This window comes from Manis javanica, chromosome 2 (assembly GCF_040802235.1).
Source record: "Manis javanica isolate MJ-LG chromosome 2, MJ_LKY, whole genome shotgun sequence".
In the NCBI taxonomy this organism is placed as follows: Eukaryota; Metazoa; Chordata; class Mammalia; order Pholidota; family Manidae; genus Manis; species Manis javanica.
In genome coordinates, this window is record NC_133157.1 from 52,156,136 (window position 1) to 52,173,395 (window position 17,260).

At 40.7% G+C, this 17,260-nt stretch overlaps 1 protein-coding gene across 4 annotated transcripts in view; it reads left to right on the top strand.

The window, feature by feature from the left end:
• The first annotated feature begins 12,688 nt into the window (after positions 1–12,688).
• TTC39B (tetratricopeptide repeat domain 39B) overlaps positions 12,689–17,260 on the top strand; it is a 125,768-nt gene continuing 121,196 nt past the window's right edge. For 2 of the 4 annotated variants that reach the window (XM_037018645.2, XM_037018647.2), the window contains exon 1: positions 12,692–13,052. In XM_037018645.2, coding sequence (XP_036874540.1) covers positions 13,011–13,052 — 42 coding nt within the window. In that variant the 5' untranslated portion in view covers positions 12,692–13,010. Of the gene's footprint in view, positions 13,053–17,260 lie in introns of all 4 variants that reach the window. The other 2 variants (XM_037018646.2, XM_073228483.1) reach the window with 2 other exon arrangements.

The window sequence follows — 17,260 nt, forward strand, 5'->3', positions numbered from 1 at the left end:
AAAATGAACAAGTGGGACTATATCAAGCTGAAAAACTTCTGTGAAGCAAAGGACATGATCAATAGAACAAAAAGACATCCTACAATATGGGAGAATATATTCATAAGTGACAGATCCGATAAAGGGTTGACATCCAAAATATATAAAGAGCTCAGACACCTCAACAAACAAATCGCAAATAATCGAATTAAAAAATGGGCAGAGAAGCTGAACAGACAGTTCTCCAAAGAAGAAATTCAGAAGGCCAACAGACACATGAAATGATGCTCCACATCACTAGTCATCAGAGAAATGCATATTAAAACCACAATGAGATATCACTTCACACCAGTAAGGATCGCCACCATCCAAAAGACAAACAACAACAAATGTTGGTGAGGTTGTGGAGAAAGGGGAACACTCCTACACTGCTGGTGGAAAAGTAAATTAGTTCAACCATTGTGGAAAGCAGTATGGAGGTTCCTCAGAAAGCTCAAAATAGAAATACCATTTGACCCAGGAATTCCATTTCTAGGAATTTACCCTAAGAATACAGCAGCCCTTGTACAACACAGAGAAGACAGGTGGTGAATATACAGCATTTTGCTACGCTGATGGACAGTGACTGTAGTGGGGTATGTGTGGGGGACTTGGTGAGGGGTAGAGCCTGGTAAACATAGTGTTCTTCATGTAATTGTATTTTAATGATAGCCAAAAAAAAAAAAACAAACCCTAGGAGTAAACTGGGCATGAATCGAGTAAACTCGAAGGGATCACTCCGTATTCTTTCTCACAACTGCATCCACCATCCTCTCAATAAAAATTTCAATAAAAAAAAAAAATATAGCAGCCCAGTTTGAAAAAGACAGATGCACCCCTATGTTTATTGCAGCACTACCTACAATAGCCAAGAAATGGAAACAACCTAAGTGTACATCAGTAGATGAATGGATAAAGAAGATGTGGTACATATACACATTGGAATATTATTCAGCCATAAGAAGAAAACTAGTCCTACCATTTGCAACAGCATGGATGGAGATCGAGGATATTATGCTCAATGAAACAAGCCAGGCAGAGAAGGACAAGTACCAAATGATTTCACTCATATGTGGAGTATAAGAACAAAGAAAAACTGAAGGAACCAAACAGCAGCAGAATCACAGAACCCAAGAATGGACTAACAGTTACCAAAGGGAAAGGAACTGGGGAGGCTGGGTGGGAAAGGAGGGATAAGGGGGGCAAAAAAGAAAGGGGCCATTAAGATTAGCATGTATAATGTTGGGGGAGGCACGGGGAGGGCTGTGCAACACAGAGAAGGCAAATAGTGACTCTACAGCATCTTACTATGCTGATGGACGGTGACTGTAATGGGGTTTGTGGGGGGGACTTGGTGAAGGTGGGGAGTCTAGTAAACATAATGCTCCTCATATAATTGTAGATTAATGAATAAAAAAACCAAAAACAAACAAAAAACAAACAGAATTTGTGAGAGGCAGGGTGGTGGTGGATTCTAATTAACAAGACAAGGTATTGAAGCACATGAATAGCTCTCTCCTGGGGAAGAGCAGATCAGAAGAATTCCCAGGGTTTTCAGTTTTGTGTGGGGAATCAAGCCCAGTAGATATGAAAGTTTTCTTTTTTGTTCAATAGTCTGATATAACAGAAGTTTCAAAAATAATTCATATGTACCTTTCCTGAACTGTCTGCAAAATGCCACTTTAAAAATTCATAGAAAGGATATTATAGTGGATCTAGACTTTCTAAAATTTTGTATTCTTCATTCAAGATCAGGTCAGACATCTTTGCTCTATGAATTTTATGTGATAAAATCCTAATTCAGATTTTCTATTTAAGGAAGCAGGGCAAAGATGAAGTGTTTTCCTTTCCATTTTATACTGCTGGGATTGAGAGATAGTGTCTGTCCATTTTATGGAGTACAAAAAGCAGATGGAATTTCATTAAAACCTGTTTTCTGCTTGAAAAAAAAATCCTCATTTTAGTTTCAGTAATTGAGCATCATGTCTCTTGTCTTCTAATTTAGCTTTGTTTTTATGTAGATTTTTAAAATGACTAGGAAGATAAAGTGAAAATCATTGAGAAACACACTTTTGAGTTGATTGTAGGTTGCACCTCACGTGAGGTCTAGGTATACTTCTGTTAGAAACAAAACCTTACTGAGGAAAGCAAAATAAGAGAGGAGGAAAAATTAGCCTAAATACACATTTTTCATTGTTTCATCACTTTTCACTGTTCATAGTCAACTAATAAATACATGTCTCTAAGTGGATTGCTGGATTTGGAGTGAATTGTAGCTTGTTAATTAGGAATCAGGTTTCTCAAAAAGTGTATGATGATGTTATTTTTATTTTAGGTGAAAAAAAGGAGTAAAAATAAAAAGCAGAGGGTAGAAATTCAGAAAAATGGGAAGATGGAAAGATTAATCCTCTTCTCTGCCATGAGAAGAATAAGATCCTTAGAGTTTAAAATAGAAAAATCCCCTGCTCTTACCAAGCTTCAGAAAAAACTGGATTTTCTATTGCTAAGGAAGAAGAGGAGAATGGAGATAGGGGTGTTAACAGTATTCTCTGCCTTACCTCTTCAAGCCTCAGTTTCCTTATCTATAAAGTGGGAATCAAAACAGCATAAACCACATAGGATAAATCAGAGTGTCAGTAAAGTGCCTGGCATATTGTGCATTTGTAACAAATGTTAGCAGTTATTTGTGGAATATAAATATGTAATGAAAACTGCAAATTTTCCCCCAAAATTCATTTCCAACTTCTTCCTTGTACTCATACAACCCTTTGAGCTTTGCTGTGTATATAGCTGCCAGATTTAACAACCACAAACAGTGCCCATTTTCATGCCACAGTGTGGGTCCCACTTTACACAGACATGGCAGCTTGTGTTACCCATGCTAGTGATGCTCCAGGGACACTGACCACCTTCACTAGGACTGTTGCCAATGCTGCTTCTGGAAATGGTTTGTAGCAGTTTCCACTGACATTGTCCATCTCCAGGATGTATTCTGCATGATGCCTACTGGTTTGTGTATAATCTTTGACTCAGTACCTTGGTTGGGCATTTGTAATTGGTGAAACCTAGGTCATAGCTTGCATCCTAGCTACAAGGGAGGCTGGGGAAGCAAATCTCTGGCATTTTCAGCTTTTCAAATGAGAGGTAAACTTTTCCTTGTAGGTGAGAGTTCTCTGAACACAGAGTTTTGAATGTTGAGTAGCTAAAAACAATGATAGATGACCCCTCTAGTGGTTTTGCTTCCATTTGGTGGTCTATAAACAGCAGAATTCCATTACAGGATTGAAGAGAAATCTTTGTATGCTATTAAATTGGTTACTCAGAGAAGTGGGTGATAGTGAGAAAAGGATATTTGTTAAGCCCATACCAGAGGCCCTTAGCAGGCTGTTGAGGGTTTAGTGGTGAATGAGAAATATCCCAGTCTTCTAAATCTCAGAGTCCAATACCTGAGGCAAAACTTGTATAGATGATAGGAAAAAAAATATTATAGTTTTAAATGGTGAAAATAGTTATATAGTCAATCCTCATTATTTGTGGATTCAGTATTTTGAATTTGCCTACTAAATTTATTTGTAAGCTCCAAATCAGTATTTTTGAGGTCTCATCTATGCTCCTTTAAACCAGCATTACTATTCTGCTGGTTCCCTTATTACTGAATTAAATAGATTTTTAGTACATGCTCATGATATGTTTGTATTACAATCATGCTTTTAACTTTCTGACATTCTAAAATTATAATTTTAGAATTTTAAAGTTATATGTTCTGTAGAAGTATCCAAAGAATCTCTGTGAGAATTCTCAGAGGCCCCCTGTTAGAAGAAGGATCAATATTTGGGATCTGCGAACCTCTACTGATTTAGTAAGAGCTCTGTGTCCTTTACTCTGTTATTCCAACTCTGGAGGATCCCCCAGTTTTTTTTTTGAAATGCATTTGACATCTAACTTTGTCTAAATGTATGGTGTACAGCATATTAGTTTGATTCATTTATATGTTATAATATGATTGCCATTGGAGCAATCAGTAATCAGCACCCCTATCCCATTACATAATTATAATTTCTTTTTAGTGATTGGAATTAAGTTCTAGTCTCTCAGCAAGGTCGATGATTATGATACAATATTATTGTCTATATTCACTGTATTGCACATTAGATCTCTAGGACTGACTTACTACTCTTGCAGGTTTGTACCCTCCACCCTCTGTCCTATGAGAGTCCCAAAATTGTACCTAGCGATGGATGTGGGGAGGAAGAGTGAGAAGGAGATGGAAACAGGCTGTTCTCTTTTTCTCCACTGCTGAAGCTTGAAATAGGGTAGGGGAGTTTTAAATTGAATGATATTCGGAATTTTATGATTGTTAGATTGGACTAGACTCTAGGATGTCCCCAATTGATATTAAAAGCTATGGCACCTGCCTGAGGTTCCAGTCACCCAGGAGCAGAAAATAACATGGTCAAAGGAGCAGTGGGAGAGAGAATCAGATTGCTTCCTGCTTGGATCTTCTGGTTTCCTGCTTGTTTGATCAGTCATCACCATGGATCTGTGAGCCCCATCCGTCTGACCAGTGCCATGCTCGGCAGGCCAGGAGAAGACACCAGAAGGCTGCCTCTCTTTTCTTCTCCCTATGAAGGGTAGGCATCCAAATTCTTGGTTTCCCACCAAAAAATATTTCTGGATCAAGTGTTGCAAGGGGACTCAGCTGGAAGAGGACAAAGAGCTGTGGTACCTGCTGACAAGGTAAGGAGAAAGGGAGACTGTTGAAATCAGTGTTGGCAAGAGAAGCCTCTGTCTCTGAAGTTCTTTCTTACCAGCACTGTGACCTCTTCCTGTCCTGGCATCCAGGTCACATTTGTGGGTCCTTTCTGTCTCTGGATCTAGCAGGCATCAGGCATCGGGCATCTGGGAGATAGCACAGTGCAGCAAAAAGAGCCCTCTACACATTTATATAGCACCTTGCTGGAGGGCAGAGTGGCACAGCCTTTCTGGAGGGCAGTTCAGCCATATCCAGTGAAAGCCTTGCAACGTTTATATCTGTGCAAGAGTTAGAATTAGGTTCAACTTCAGATAACCCCAAGACCCAAAAGAACTATGATTCAAGCAAGATGGAAGCTTATTTTTCTCTACTCTGTGGTCTAAGTGTATGTGGCCCAGAGATGGTACTTGTCGCAGCACCAAGAAGCTTTTAGGTTCCTTCCATCTCAGTCATGAACCAAGGTGGGTGAATCCATGTTCCAGGTAACAGGATGGAGTGCATCCAAAGAAGGATGTATTCTGTGAAGATAAAGGTCAAAGGTTACAGCATACCTATTCCTAAGGAAGGGTCTTGGAAGCTGCCACACAAAGTGTTGCTCATACTTCACTGATATGATCTCAATCACATGGCCACAACCATCTGCAAGGGACACTGGGAAATGCAGTCGATTCCAGATGACTAAGTATCTGGATAAAAATTTTGTAAGAAGGGTGAAAGAGTATTGGAGAACAATTAACACTGTTCTGCACCTTGCTTTTTTCACTTAGTAATATACCTTGGAGATACTTCAGTATCAGTATCTGAAGAGGTTCCTTATTTTTATGTTTTTATTTCTTCAGGCTGCTGGTACTCCATCATTTGGAAGTATCACAAGATATTTAGCCAATCTCCTGTGGATGATAGTTAGAAATGGGTCAAACTTACATTATTACACATATTGCTGCAGTGAGTTATCTTGTGCATCAGTAGTTTTACATGCACAGTGTGTGAGTATACTTGTAGGATAAACCCCAGATGTGGGGTTGCCAGGGATTTGTAATTTTGGTAAATTATTGTCAAATTTTCCTCTCTAGAGCTGTAAGAATGAAAGCCTCATTATTAGTAATAACCCTTCCCCATGGCATTTTAGCAAACTCTTTAATCTTTCCCTAATAGTATTAAGCAATTAAAAAAATAAAAAACAGTGCTGAGGTTAAAAACTTTTGTATATATCTTTGCACACCTTTCTGCTTATTTTTCAAAGATAAGGTCCTAGTTATATTAAGGTCAAAAGTTATGCAAAATTTTAAACTATTGATCTTTGCTGTTAAACTTATCAAGGAAGATGTGCTGATTTTCCCATTCCCACTTATGGTGCTTGAGAAGAGATTACTTAGAGTGTAAAGAGGTAAAGTGCAGCAGATGGGAGGATAATTTTTGCAATCAGATATGCCAGAGTTTGAGTTGGATCCTGTGAAGAGTATTGAATTAGCATTATTATTTTTATTTTTAATTGAAGTGTGTAGTTGACATAAAATATTATATTAATTTCAGGGGTACAACATAGTGGTGATTCACGATTTATATACATTACAAAGTAGTCACCACAGTCACTTAGTATCTTTTCATCAGTTAATGTGGCTGAACACACACAGTAAACACTCTTCCCCCCGGGGTGAGTGGCTGCTGAAATGTCAGTTTGGCTCTTTCAACCTCAGCTGGGCTGCTTGGAGTTGGCTGCATGGTTCAGGGGTCAGCCAAAGATTTAGTCAAAAGTTTTACTCCCAGAAGCTGGAGATCCCCCTCTCTCTTCCCTTTCCTGGATATCTCTTCTCAGTTTCTAGCTGCTATGGTCGCCCTGAACTGTCCTCTGGTTCTTTGAACCAGTTAAACTGTGCAGGCTGTCCTCAGGCTAATGCCATAGGAAACAAGAAAGTCACAAAGTAAGTAAGTTCTCTCTCAAGTATGAGACCCCAACCACCTTCAGAATTACATTCTTTTGGTTTCTCTTTAGTGCCTTCAGGTAGGTTTTCGGTACAGTTGTCACCTGCAGGACGTACTTCTCCAGACTTCAGCATTCTTCACAGTTGGACACCTGTGCTTTTTGTAGATCCCTTGTGCATTAATAGTGCCATAAAAATATATTGTGAGTCCATCAAAGGTCTGTGATTTCCAAAAGGCCTGGAATTACCTAGTAATGACAGAACAAACAGCCAGTGGGGTGGGGGTGAGTGGTAGGGAAGCACCCAAGTTTCTGGGGTAGGTTTGTTATATTGAGGCAGATCTGGGGTATTTCAGTCTTTCCTAATCTTTCCAAAAAAATGGCCTCCAGGCCATGGTTTTATCCTTTGTAAAATACCTTTCAGAAAAGGGCCTCAACCTGTGGTTTATCCCTGGTCATAATGACTTTGGACAAGTCATCTCTGAGCCTCAGTTTTGTCATCTGTAAGATGTAAGCACTGCCTACCCCACAGGTTTGTTATGAAAGTGTTTAGGAGACAAGAAAACAGTCCAGACATGCAGAAGCAATACTGTGCTGCTTCTGATCCCATACAGAACTGCTGAGCCAGCTCCCAGTCTCCCAGACTGCACCTGAGACCTTCCCCTAGGGGCTCACTTTTCTTTCTTTTCCTTCTCTCATTTTCTATTTATACACTTTAATTGAAGTATAATTGACGCATACAATATCCTATTTGTCTCAGGTGTACATCATAGTGATTAGATATTTTTATATATCATGAAATGATCCTCATAAGTCTAGACACCATATAAAGTTATTACAATATTACTGACTGTATGAGCCTACTTTTCAATATTTAAATATGTTTCCAGATGAAGCTTTCTGTTGGGAAACCAATGGGGAATTCCAAGTCAGCTGAAAATATTAAAAAAATATAGATAAATAGTATAAAATATATAGAATAGATAGAATACCATAAGTGATTTCACTTTAAAAGCCTTTTTCTCCCTCTAGCACATTAGCTATGATGACATTTTGAGGGAAATTACTTGAGATACTTGATAATTTGGAAACATGTAATATTATCTACTTGGCTCCTTCTAGTCACCACATCTCCCTCTTCATCGTGACTATAAGTCTTCCTTATAAGAACTATAAAACTATATAAAAAAAACTATAAAACTTCCTTTCATTTCAACTAAAAAAATCCCAGGATTTGTGTAATTTAACCCCTCATTCTGTATTCCATACGCATTCAAAAAAAGTTGAAAGAATTGAAGTGGATTGTTCAAAGATCACAAATCTGGGTCTCAAGGAGTTTGATGAGACTTTATTATTGGTGGTCAGGTGTCTGTGTGGGTCAGGCTGCCTTGGAGCAGTGACGACCTACCTTTTTCACATTAGCTAATTGGACCAAAATAGTAATGCATGAAAATGAAATGGAAGTGGTTTTATGGAATCAAATGAAAAATAAAGATATATTTTTACCCCTTAGATTGCTTTGATTATTGTTGGAAGAACATAAAGGAGAAAACGGTCACAGTTTTTCATTTAGGTGGAATGTCAGTGTTAGACTGTGTGTGCTAAGGTGACAACACAAAAGCACATGTTTAGTTTTTCATCCTGAACCCTAATTGGCGGGTTCTCTCTGGCAGGCAGCCTTTTGTGCCTGAGAGACTCAAGTTGCTTGCCCTGATTGAGAGTAGTGGTTCCTGAATTAGCAGCAGGAACAATCATGCCCCACCCTAGATCTACTTAAACAGAAACCCTGGGGTTTGGGGCCAGCAATCTGTGTCTTAAGCCCTCTACATGATTTGTGCTCAAGTTTGAGAACCATTATTTAGAGATACTTAGAGCTAATCATTATAGTCAAAACTGATTTAGATGATAAGCGTTACTATGTGTAGGTCTTATGGAAAAGGTTTGTATCCGTGACTCCTTGTCTAGGTTGAGCGTAGGAACTGCTTGACATAAACCCAAATACCCAATCAGAAGTGTTGTAAATTCTAAAAGAGTCTATGAGAATAGAATTGCTGAAGGTGGCGAAAGATAATTATTGGTTTACTAAAGCTGTGCATGAAATATGGTAAGAATGTTTTTTTTTTTAAAAGGTGCTAGTACCCTCCTGAATGTGGAGAATATTTGGACTTGCAGGACAATAAAAGACTATAGCAATGTGAAGGAAACATGCCAGAAAAGAAGGTAGCGCAAAACCTAGAGAAAGAGGACTTGGGGTAGGTGTCTTCGGGACAGAAGGGACACAGAGGCTGCAAAACTGCTTTGAATTAGATAATTGTACATTTACAGTTAGGTTTGTATGCATATAATGGAAAACTCAATACCAAGGTGGCTTAAACATGATAGTAATTGATTTATCATTCATGTCACATAAATCTGGAGGTTGCTAGTTCAAGTACTTGTGTGGCAGCTCCATAGTTATCAGGAATCCAGACTCTTTATTTTTGTTTCACAGTTCTAGTTTTTGGCTTCCATTCTCAGCGTGTTACTTCATGGTCCAGTAGGGAAGCAGGAGCTCCAACCATCACATCTCTCCTGGTTGTGGGAAGGAGAAAAGGCAGAAGGCAAAAGGGCACAAGTCTCCTTTGAGTCATTTCCCTATAAATAGCCTTCCTGGATGTCGAATAAATACATTTCATTGGCCAGAATTTAGTTACATTGGCCATTTGTAGTTATAAAGGAGTCCTTGAAAATGTAGCCTTTTAGACAGGCACCAAACTGCCTATGGAAAATCAGTTTCTCTTACTAACGGAGCAAAGTGTGAATGAACAGCAGGTGACAAAGAGCAACTTCTGCCACAGATAGCTTATTTATTCTTGCTTTTAAATCCTCAGCACTACACTCTGCCAAGTTAGTCTTTGCTTTGGTTTTCTCTTCTCTGAGTCTCATTTTCATCATCTGAAAAAATGAAGTTAATCAAATTTGAAGAGATGTAATGAAGACATAAACAGGAAGGCAATTGGAAAGATTATATATGTGTATGTGAAAAAAGTGAATAAAGAACTGATAAACAGGCAAAATGAATGTTTACCTAGCTCCACATGCCTAGAAGAGGGATATATTATATATATATTTTAACAGATTTATTGAGGTATAACTGACATACAATAAACTATTCTTAAAGTTCTAATGTACATAAACATTGTGAAACCTTCATCACTATCAGTATAATGAACTTACATAATTATAACAAGGATATTCTTAAGGTAGGATTTCAGCCTCCACCAAATGATGAGGTTTCTTCCCCCTAATGTTTAAGCCTCCCCTGGGGACATGAATTAATCCACTTTAGATCACTGAGGGACATCTGGGAGCTTCGTTCTTTATTGTATTGAAAAAATGAGTAGGCATTAAAGATGGTTGCTACATTATCATGTCTGCTACATTACCGGAGGAACAACTGTGTTTACTTTTTAGACTTCATATCATTTGCATTCTTTAATCTCCCTCATTATTACTGGTTTCTCCATTAAAAAAATTTCTACACTAAAGCATTGGCATTAAAGGTCTAAACAAAATTCTCAGCATACTCTGAACTTCATTCATTACTTATAGTTTCATTCATTCACTCAACAATCATTTATTAGGTATCTGTTGAATGTTGGGCACTGGAGTTTTGTTGCTGACACCAAACACAAGGTTCCTTCTGTTACAGAACTTACTTTATAGTGTATGTGTGTGGGGGTGTTGCTGTTGAGGGAGATGGGCCATAAACAAGTAAACAAAGAAATGAATAAGATGGTTGCATATACTGCTATCTGTGCATACAGTAGGACATGGTAGAATGTGATTGAGAGAAAGGGGCTATTTTAGAAGGGCAAGTTCTGCTTGAACTGTTAAGGCATGTATGTGAGACAAAGCCATTGACAAATGGTTTGCATTGAGCACCTATTTCATGGATTTGAGCATCTAAAATTTTTCATTTCTAAATGTAAAGCTATTTTCTCTCCTACTACACAAATGATAAAGGTACAATTTTTATTTAAAACAATTATCAACAAAAATCCTTACATTTGCTGGGGTAACAAATTCAGGAATACTAAAGATTGGATTTCTACAATATTAGATTTATTCTGAAATCCAAACAGCTCCCAGTATATATGCTTTCAAAATAAAAAAAATTCAGAAATTGCTCTTGCTTAATCCTTATTCTAGTTACTTTTGGAAAATGGAATATTTGAGTAATCTCATTTGACCATTAGAGTACAATGTTATCAGCAAACTGGCAGTGGAAATTCTGTTACAAAATGAATCCATTCTAATTGTTCTTTGAAAAGAGCTGTTTTACTTTTTATGCATGATCTTGTAAAATCATACATGTGCAGGAAAAGAAAGCTGGCATCTGCCAGGTGATTAAAGCTAGTTTGATTAGATGTTCCTGTGGCTAGAACACATTTATTCATTTAGTGTTTATTATTGGCTTCCTCAGAAATATGAGCGTTGCTCACCAACTGATGTGAATTTAAACCATACAGGCTTCAGATTTGATCCCTGATATTAAAAAGAAATCCATCAAACTTAATCTATAAGAATAGACTTCAGAAAAGTTAGATGCGATTCACATTATAAGAATCATTCCACTAATTAGAGTCAAGTTATTTTATCTCTTACAAAATTTGAGGAGTTGAAATTTCTAAGATTAAAAACACAGCATCTGGGAGAGAAAGAGGCAGCTAATGAGATGGTTTCATGTCAAAGAAATCTGATATTAATTTAGGAAGCAATGAACTTTAAAAAATGGAATCATGCATGAGTAATACAGAGTAGAACTGGACCCAGACAGGAAATCTAGCCTCAGTAAGTTGAGTATAAAGAGGAGGGGGTGAGGGGAAGGAATGGAAATTTTCAGAGGTATGGAATTAAATGACCTCTACATCCCTTCTAGTCTTTGATTCTAAGAGCACCCAAAAAATGTGTTAACCAGTTTTTAAAAGTGGCTTTATTGAGATATAATGTACATAACCATAAAGTTCACCCATTATAAGTATACAATTCAGTGATTTGTAGTAAATTCATTGTGCAGCCATCACAACAATCTGACCCATTTTTTCATTTTACTTATGGGATAGAAATCATTTTATTTTTCTAGTATAAAGGTACACAGTGACTCACTGAAATCATAGAGCAAGTTTCAAGGATGCAAAGGTGACTCAGTCAAAATGTATGTTGGAGACATGTGCAGGCATCTGCTCTACTGGAACAAATAGGGGAAAGGAAGGGAGGGTGGCTGCAGGCAAGGCAGAGCAATGGTTACCAGCCATGTCCTGCAATCAGACTCCTGGAGTTCAGATTCTGACAGACATACTTGCTTAATAGCTGTCTGACCGTAAGCAAATTACTTAAACTCTCTGAGCCTCAGTTTACTTATCTGTAAAATAACAGTACCTACTCTACCCTCACAGAGCTTATAGTTCAAGCACGAACTAGATACCTATGCTTGGGATTACAAAAGCAGTCAGTGTGGGATGCTATGGGAACATAAACGGACGGGGTAGTGGGAGGAGGGGTAGAGGAGCTCTTAGTTGTATACATATCTGTACTGTGTTTTTTCTTTCCTTTTGCAAACATACACAGAAACAGAGGTCTGTATGTGAAGATGATGCCCCTGACCTAGGTAATAGCAGGTGGTGTGACAGAGGCCTCTGGATGACCTGTGACCGTGACCCAAGACTGTCTTCTCACCGCACCGTCTGCGAGACTCGGTGTCCACCTGACAAGGGACGAGTACTGCCTTTGGCCCAAGGACCAGGTGGACGCTACCACCGGCCTCATGGGTAGCGCAGCTTTGACCTTGGCTTCATCCATGCTGTTTTGGCTCCAGGCCATCGCAAGCCCTCCGCAGAGGTCGGGAAGCTGGACTCTCAGGTACCTCCCCCGAGAGGTCAAGGTCTGACGGGTGACCCCGCCCACGAGACGACCCCGCCCGCAGGGTGACCCCGCCCCCATAAGTCCAAGGCCGCTGCCAGCTGTGGGCTGAGACCCGTTTCGGTAATCTGGCTGGCTGCCGCGTGGGAGGGCGGGACTAGGCCGACGGGGGCGGAGCTTAGAGTGAGGCGGGCCGCCCGGCGGCCGCCAGGGAAATGGGTGCCCCGCAAGTCTGCGGGCGCCGGGGGCGGGGAAAGCGCTCACTGAGTTGGGCGCTGGCTCCGCCCCGGACCCGACGGGAAGGTGGGGCCGCCCCCATCCTCCCTCCCTGGCGCTGGGCTGTGCCCGGAGCGGGGAAACGGAGTCAGTTCTGAGCTCTTTGCTTAGTTTTTGGGCGGCGGAAGCCGGAGAAGGAACATGGCGCTCGTAGGCAACGGAGCAGAGCTGGAAGCGGACGAGGTACTGCTCCTGAAGCCCAGAGGGATGGGAGAGTCCTCCGGGGATGACCAGGGTCCCGCCCCTTGGTCCTCAGTCTGGGACAGGCAAAGTCCTACCTGGAGGAGGGGCAGGATCTGCGGGAGGGGGCCACGGCTCTGGGTGCTCTGGCCCCGCGGGAGCGACGAGAGGCTCCGCGGCGCTGCGAACGGACGCGCTGCAGAGGCTCGGGGCTCTGGCACCATGGGGTCGTGGGGATGGAGGACGCCACGTCCAATCGGCGGGTGGATGGGCGTGAGAGCGCAGGACTCTCAGCACTGAACTGTTCTGAGCCTGTTCAGGGACGCCTGGGTTTAGGAGGTCTGGCCCTGATGTCCCGACACTGACCCTCTGAGGTTTGTGGAACTGTGGAATCATCTCTTGCCCAATGAATCTCAGCTTCTATGAGAAGTGTCCATGCGCTAGAACCGAAAAACTTACAATCGTTGAGATGAAGGGGACTGTCCGCGGGAGAAGGAACCTCAGGGGTGTCTGCACAGGCGGGCAGGGCAGGAGCTGCCTAGGGCCTGGAAGGCTAGGGGACCGGAGCAGCCGCCCAGGAAATGCTGCTTTCCTCTCAAGGCCTTTCCCATGCTGGTCCCCAGTGTCTGTCGTTAAAGGAGGGAAGGCGCTTGGAGAAGCAACTCGGCCTCTTGAGGTCTCCAGAGTGTGAAAAATTAGCCACTTCCCCCTGTGGCTGGCGCGCCGGGGTCTGAGCACCCTCAGGCGGTGTGCCGGACCTGTTGCTTTATTGACTGCTCCTTTCAGCACTTGGCAGCTCCGGAGAGACGCTCTCCCCTGCGCTAGGATATGAGGCCGCCGCCCGCAGCAGCAGCTCCCACAACTGCTGCAGCTGCCATTTTACCTGACTTTAAATTTACTAGTCTCTGCCTGAGAGGCTTAGTTTCAAATGTTGCAATAGTGGAAGATATTGAGGAGGCGGGTTAAGATTCCTGACCATTTTCTCGATGTGGGGAAACTCCTGACAACAAATAGGCCTTAAAATAAAAACAAAACAAATCTGAACTACAACCCCTTGAAACCACTGACAGAAAAGAGGGTAAGCTGGCTGTCCAGTACCTTCCTTGCAACCTGTCCCTTGCAGTGAGGGTCCCAAGACCCTAGACCAATGAACTAGAACTTGCTCAGGTGCATCTATTTATAATGTAATTATAATTATTATAAAAATTTATAACATTTATAAATGTTGAAACTTTTAAACTACATGTAAAGGCAATGACAAAATAGCACAACGTTGCTATTTTCATCTATGACAACCTTTATTTATAGCTTTAGGCAGTCTTTTTTGTTATGACCTGGAGCCAGTTGTCTTTCCTTCCTCTTGTCTTAGTTCTTTCCTATAATCAAGGTTGTAACACTTTCACTGTGCTTTGACCATACATTCATTCACTTCCTCAAAAGTTTTTACAGCTCCCTGTTGTATATTAGGAATCAATGTACTTGGCATGTTCTCCACAGTGTGGTTTCAGTCTGATGTCCCATCCTTGTCCTCTGTGCTTCCTATGTGTAACCATTGGTTTACTCAGTGTTAAGCCTATGTTATATATGAGGAAAAAAGATTGGGAGTAGCTGGTAAATGTAGATTGAAATTTTTGAATCCGTGGTCTGCTTGTTGAAAAAGATTTGTTAGGGCTGTGTAACTGTCTAGACTAGGACATTGTTGAGAGAGAAAGGGGATGCTATTACTAATTAACACTTGGGCAAGAAATTTAAACCGGGACTGTTTTGGACATATTGAGACCTATGGCCACCTTAGTTATATCCACTGCCTACAGGATGAACAAGTATTGAGATGCATTAGCTAGAGAGGAAGGCTCAAGCTCTGTGGGCGAAGTTAAGTTTCAGAGCAGCAGACAGCTTGGCATGCTGCCAGTAAATACATATTTGTTGAATGAATGAATGACTGTAGAAAGGAAATTGCTTAGTAATTTCTCAGTTTTTCCATATTGTTCATTCATTTTTTTAAAATTCAATGAGTTAGGCTCCTATTACATGTTAGGTGCTATACTGGTTCTAGGAGAGGAGCAAAGTACAAAGAGAATTTTTTGTTCATGCCAAATTCACTTTGTCTCTCATAGTACACCATTTCCATTTGTATAAATTTCACAAACATTTATTGAACACTTGCTCTGTGCTCAAACTTAGTAGTTGCTTTAGAAAGAGAAGTCACAGTTTTGGCTCTCTAGGGTTCTCTGTCTGGGTAGAGAGATAGAACATGTGTCCAAGAACTCCAGAAAAGAGCTCAAGACAGGAGAAGCAAGTAAGAAGCAGTGTGTTGTAGACGGAGCAGTACATTGGCCTGTTTGCAGAAAGTCCCTAACTTTCAGTGAGCTGAAGTGCTCCACCACAAGTGAGCCAGACCACACATGCTCTTCAACTTTACTGGGTATATGAAACTAAAATAGCTTATTTCAGCCGGGAAGCTTTTCAAACACTTTATAAATTTGATAGTCTTTGTAGCCATCGTTTGATTTCTAGGGAAGTTAAAGGCTAGGAATTAGGGGAATGGCTCTCTGTCACTAATTGCTTAATAGCCATTCAGTCATTATGTGTGTGAACATGAAACTATCATATGTGCCATGCGAGTGCTAGCCTGGAGATACAACAGGGAACCAGACTGGCAAGATCTCTGTGTGTAACTTGTGGCCTTGATTAATTGCCTCAACAAGCTAGTCTTAGGGCTCATCTGAGGAAGGAGGGGCTGAATGAGCCCTAAGTGTTCTTCCAAAACTAAAAGTCTGTGTCCTTTCTTTAGGGTGGGTAGGGAGGGCTTTTGGCAGAAGGGCTAATAATATGTTTCAAAGTACTGAAGGTGATGCTGGAAGTAGAAGAGCTCTCATGGTAGCTGTGGGATGGGGTATTTTTTTAGGTGAACTGGTGATTTTTTGTTATTGATATTCAGGTGCTAGGTGGATAAATGTGGAAACACAGAGGTTAGGGCTTGCAACCTCAAAGACAGCAAAAATTGCTTCTGGAGGAAGACAGAAACATCTTACATATTACAATGGTTTTTGGTCCTTCAAAGTTTGATCTACAATATTTTATTCCTGGACATTTAAGTTTCTCTCATTGGGTTTTCATGATTATTACCCAACTAACATTCATAGAAGATACACATACACAGAATGGATGCAAGGTCAATACTACAAACCCATGGCAAACAGATGGCTGATGGGAGGACTTTCTGTCCATCAGTGCTTGATCTTTTTTTTATTTGAAGACGCCTTGAAGGTATTTTTATTTTCCATGACAGGAATAGCAGAAGGAAGTGAGCTCCAGGGTACAGTCACTGGGGCTCTGCTTGAATTCTAGATAACTTTAGGTTTTGCTGTCTTCTTTGAGTTGACTTTGTCCTCAGAATGATTCTACTCATACTTGCAAGATGTGCTTACTTGTTTATATCCAGAGCCTCTTTTTGCTAAAGATTGAGACATTTCCCTTGGTTTAATTGAAGCAGCTTAAGCCACAGCTTTAAGGCAACACCACAGTCACCAAGAGAATGCCTTGCTCTGATTGGCTGCAGCTTGGGTCCCTGAACCAATCACTCACTAGAAAGATGGTGTTGTCATGACCAATTTGATTTAAGGAGGAAGCACTATAAATGGGGAATCATTTTTACTGAGTCATTCAGCTGCATAGGAGCAAAAGAGGTGGTCAAAAGGGTGTGGTTTGCCTTCAGAGTTTGATGAGAGTAAAAGACTTTAAACCAAGAAGCAGACAAGTACTGATTGTCATATTTACTAAAAAGTTTCTGGAGAGGGTTCCCTGAAGCATTAGTTCTTGATCTTAAAATCCTGTCTCTCAGTAACCTCATTTGTATGGTGGGCTGCCTTGTGGATGTTGCGATGCTTGGTGCTTAGTGCTTTTGTGTGTGGCTTGGGATTTGAGAATTAAATAAAAAGTTTGTGGGTAAAATTGTGATATTTCCAGAATATCTCACCTGGCTTCAGTACATCTTCATATATCGACAGGCGTTCCTCAAGGGTGGAGAGAAGTTCATCTCCATATCAGTGGGTAATTATCTGGGCAACTGAGGGTTTATCTGAATCTGAGAGTTAGGGGGAGGTCTGGTTTGCTTCTGCTGGAGAAGGAAAGAGAAATGGCTCCAGACCACAGTTTGTAAGCTATAAAGAGGTTTTAAACTTTATTTCTCCCTTTGACTGATTTTGGTT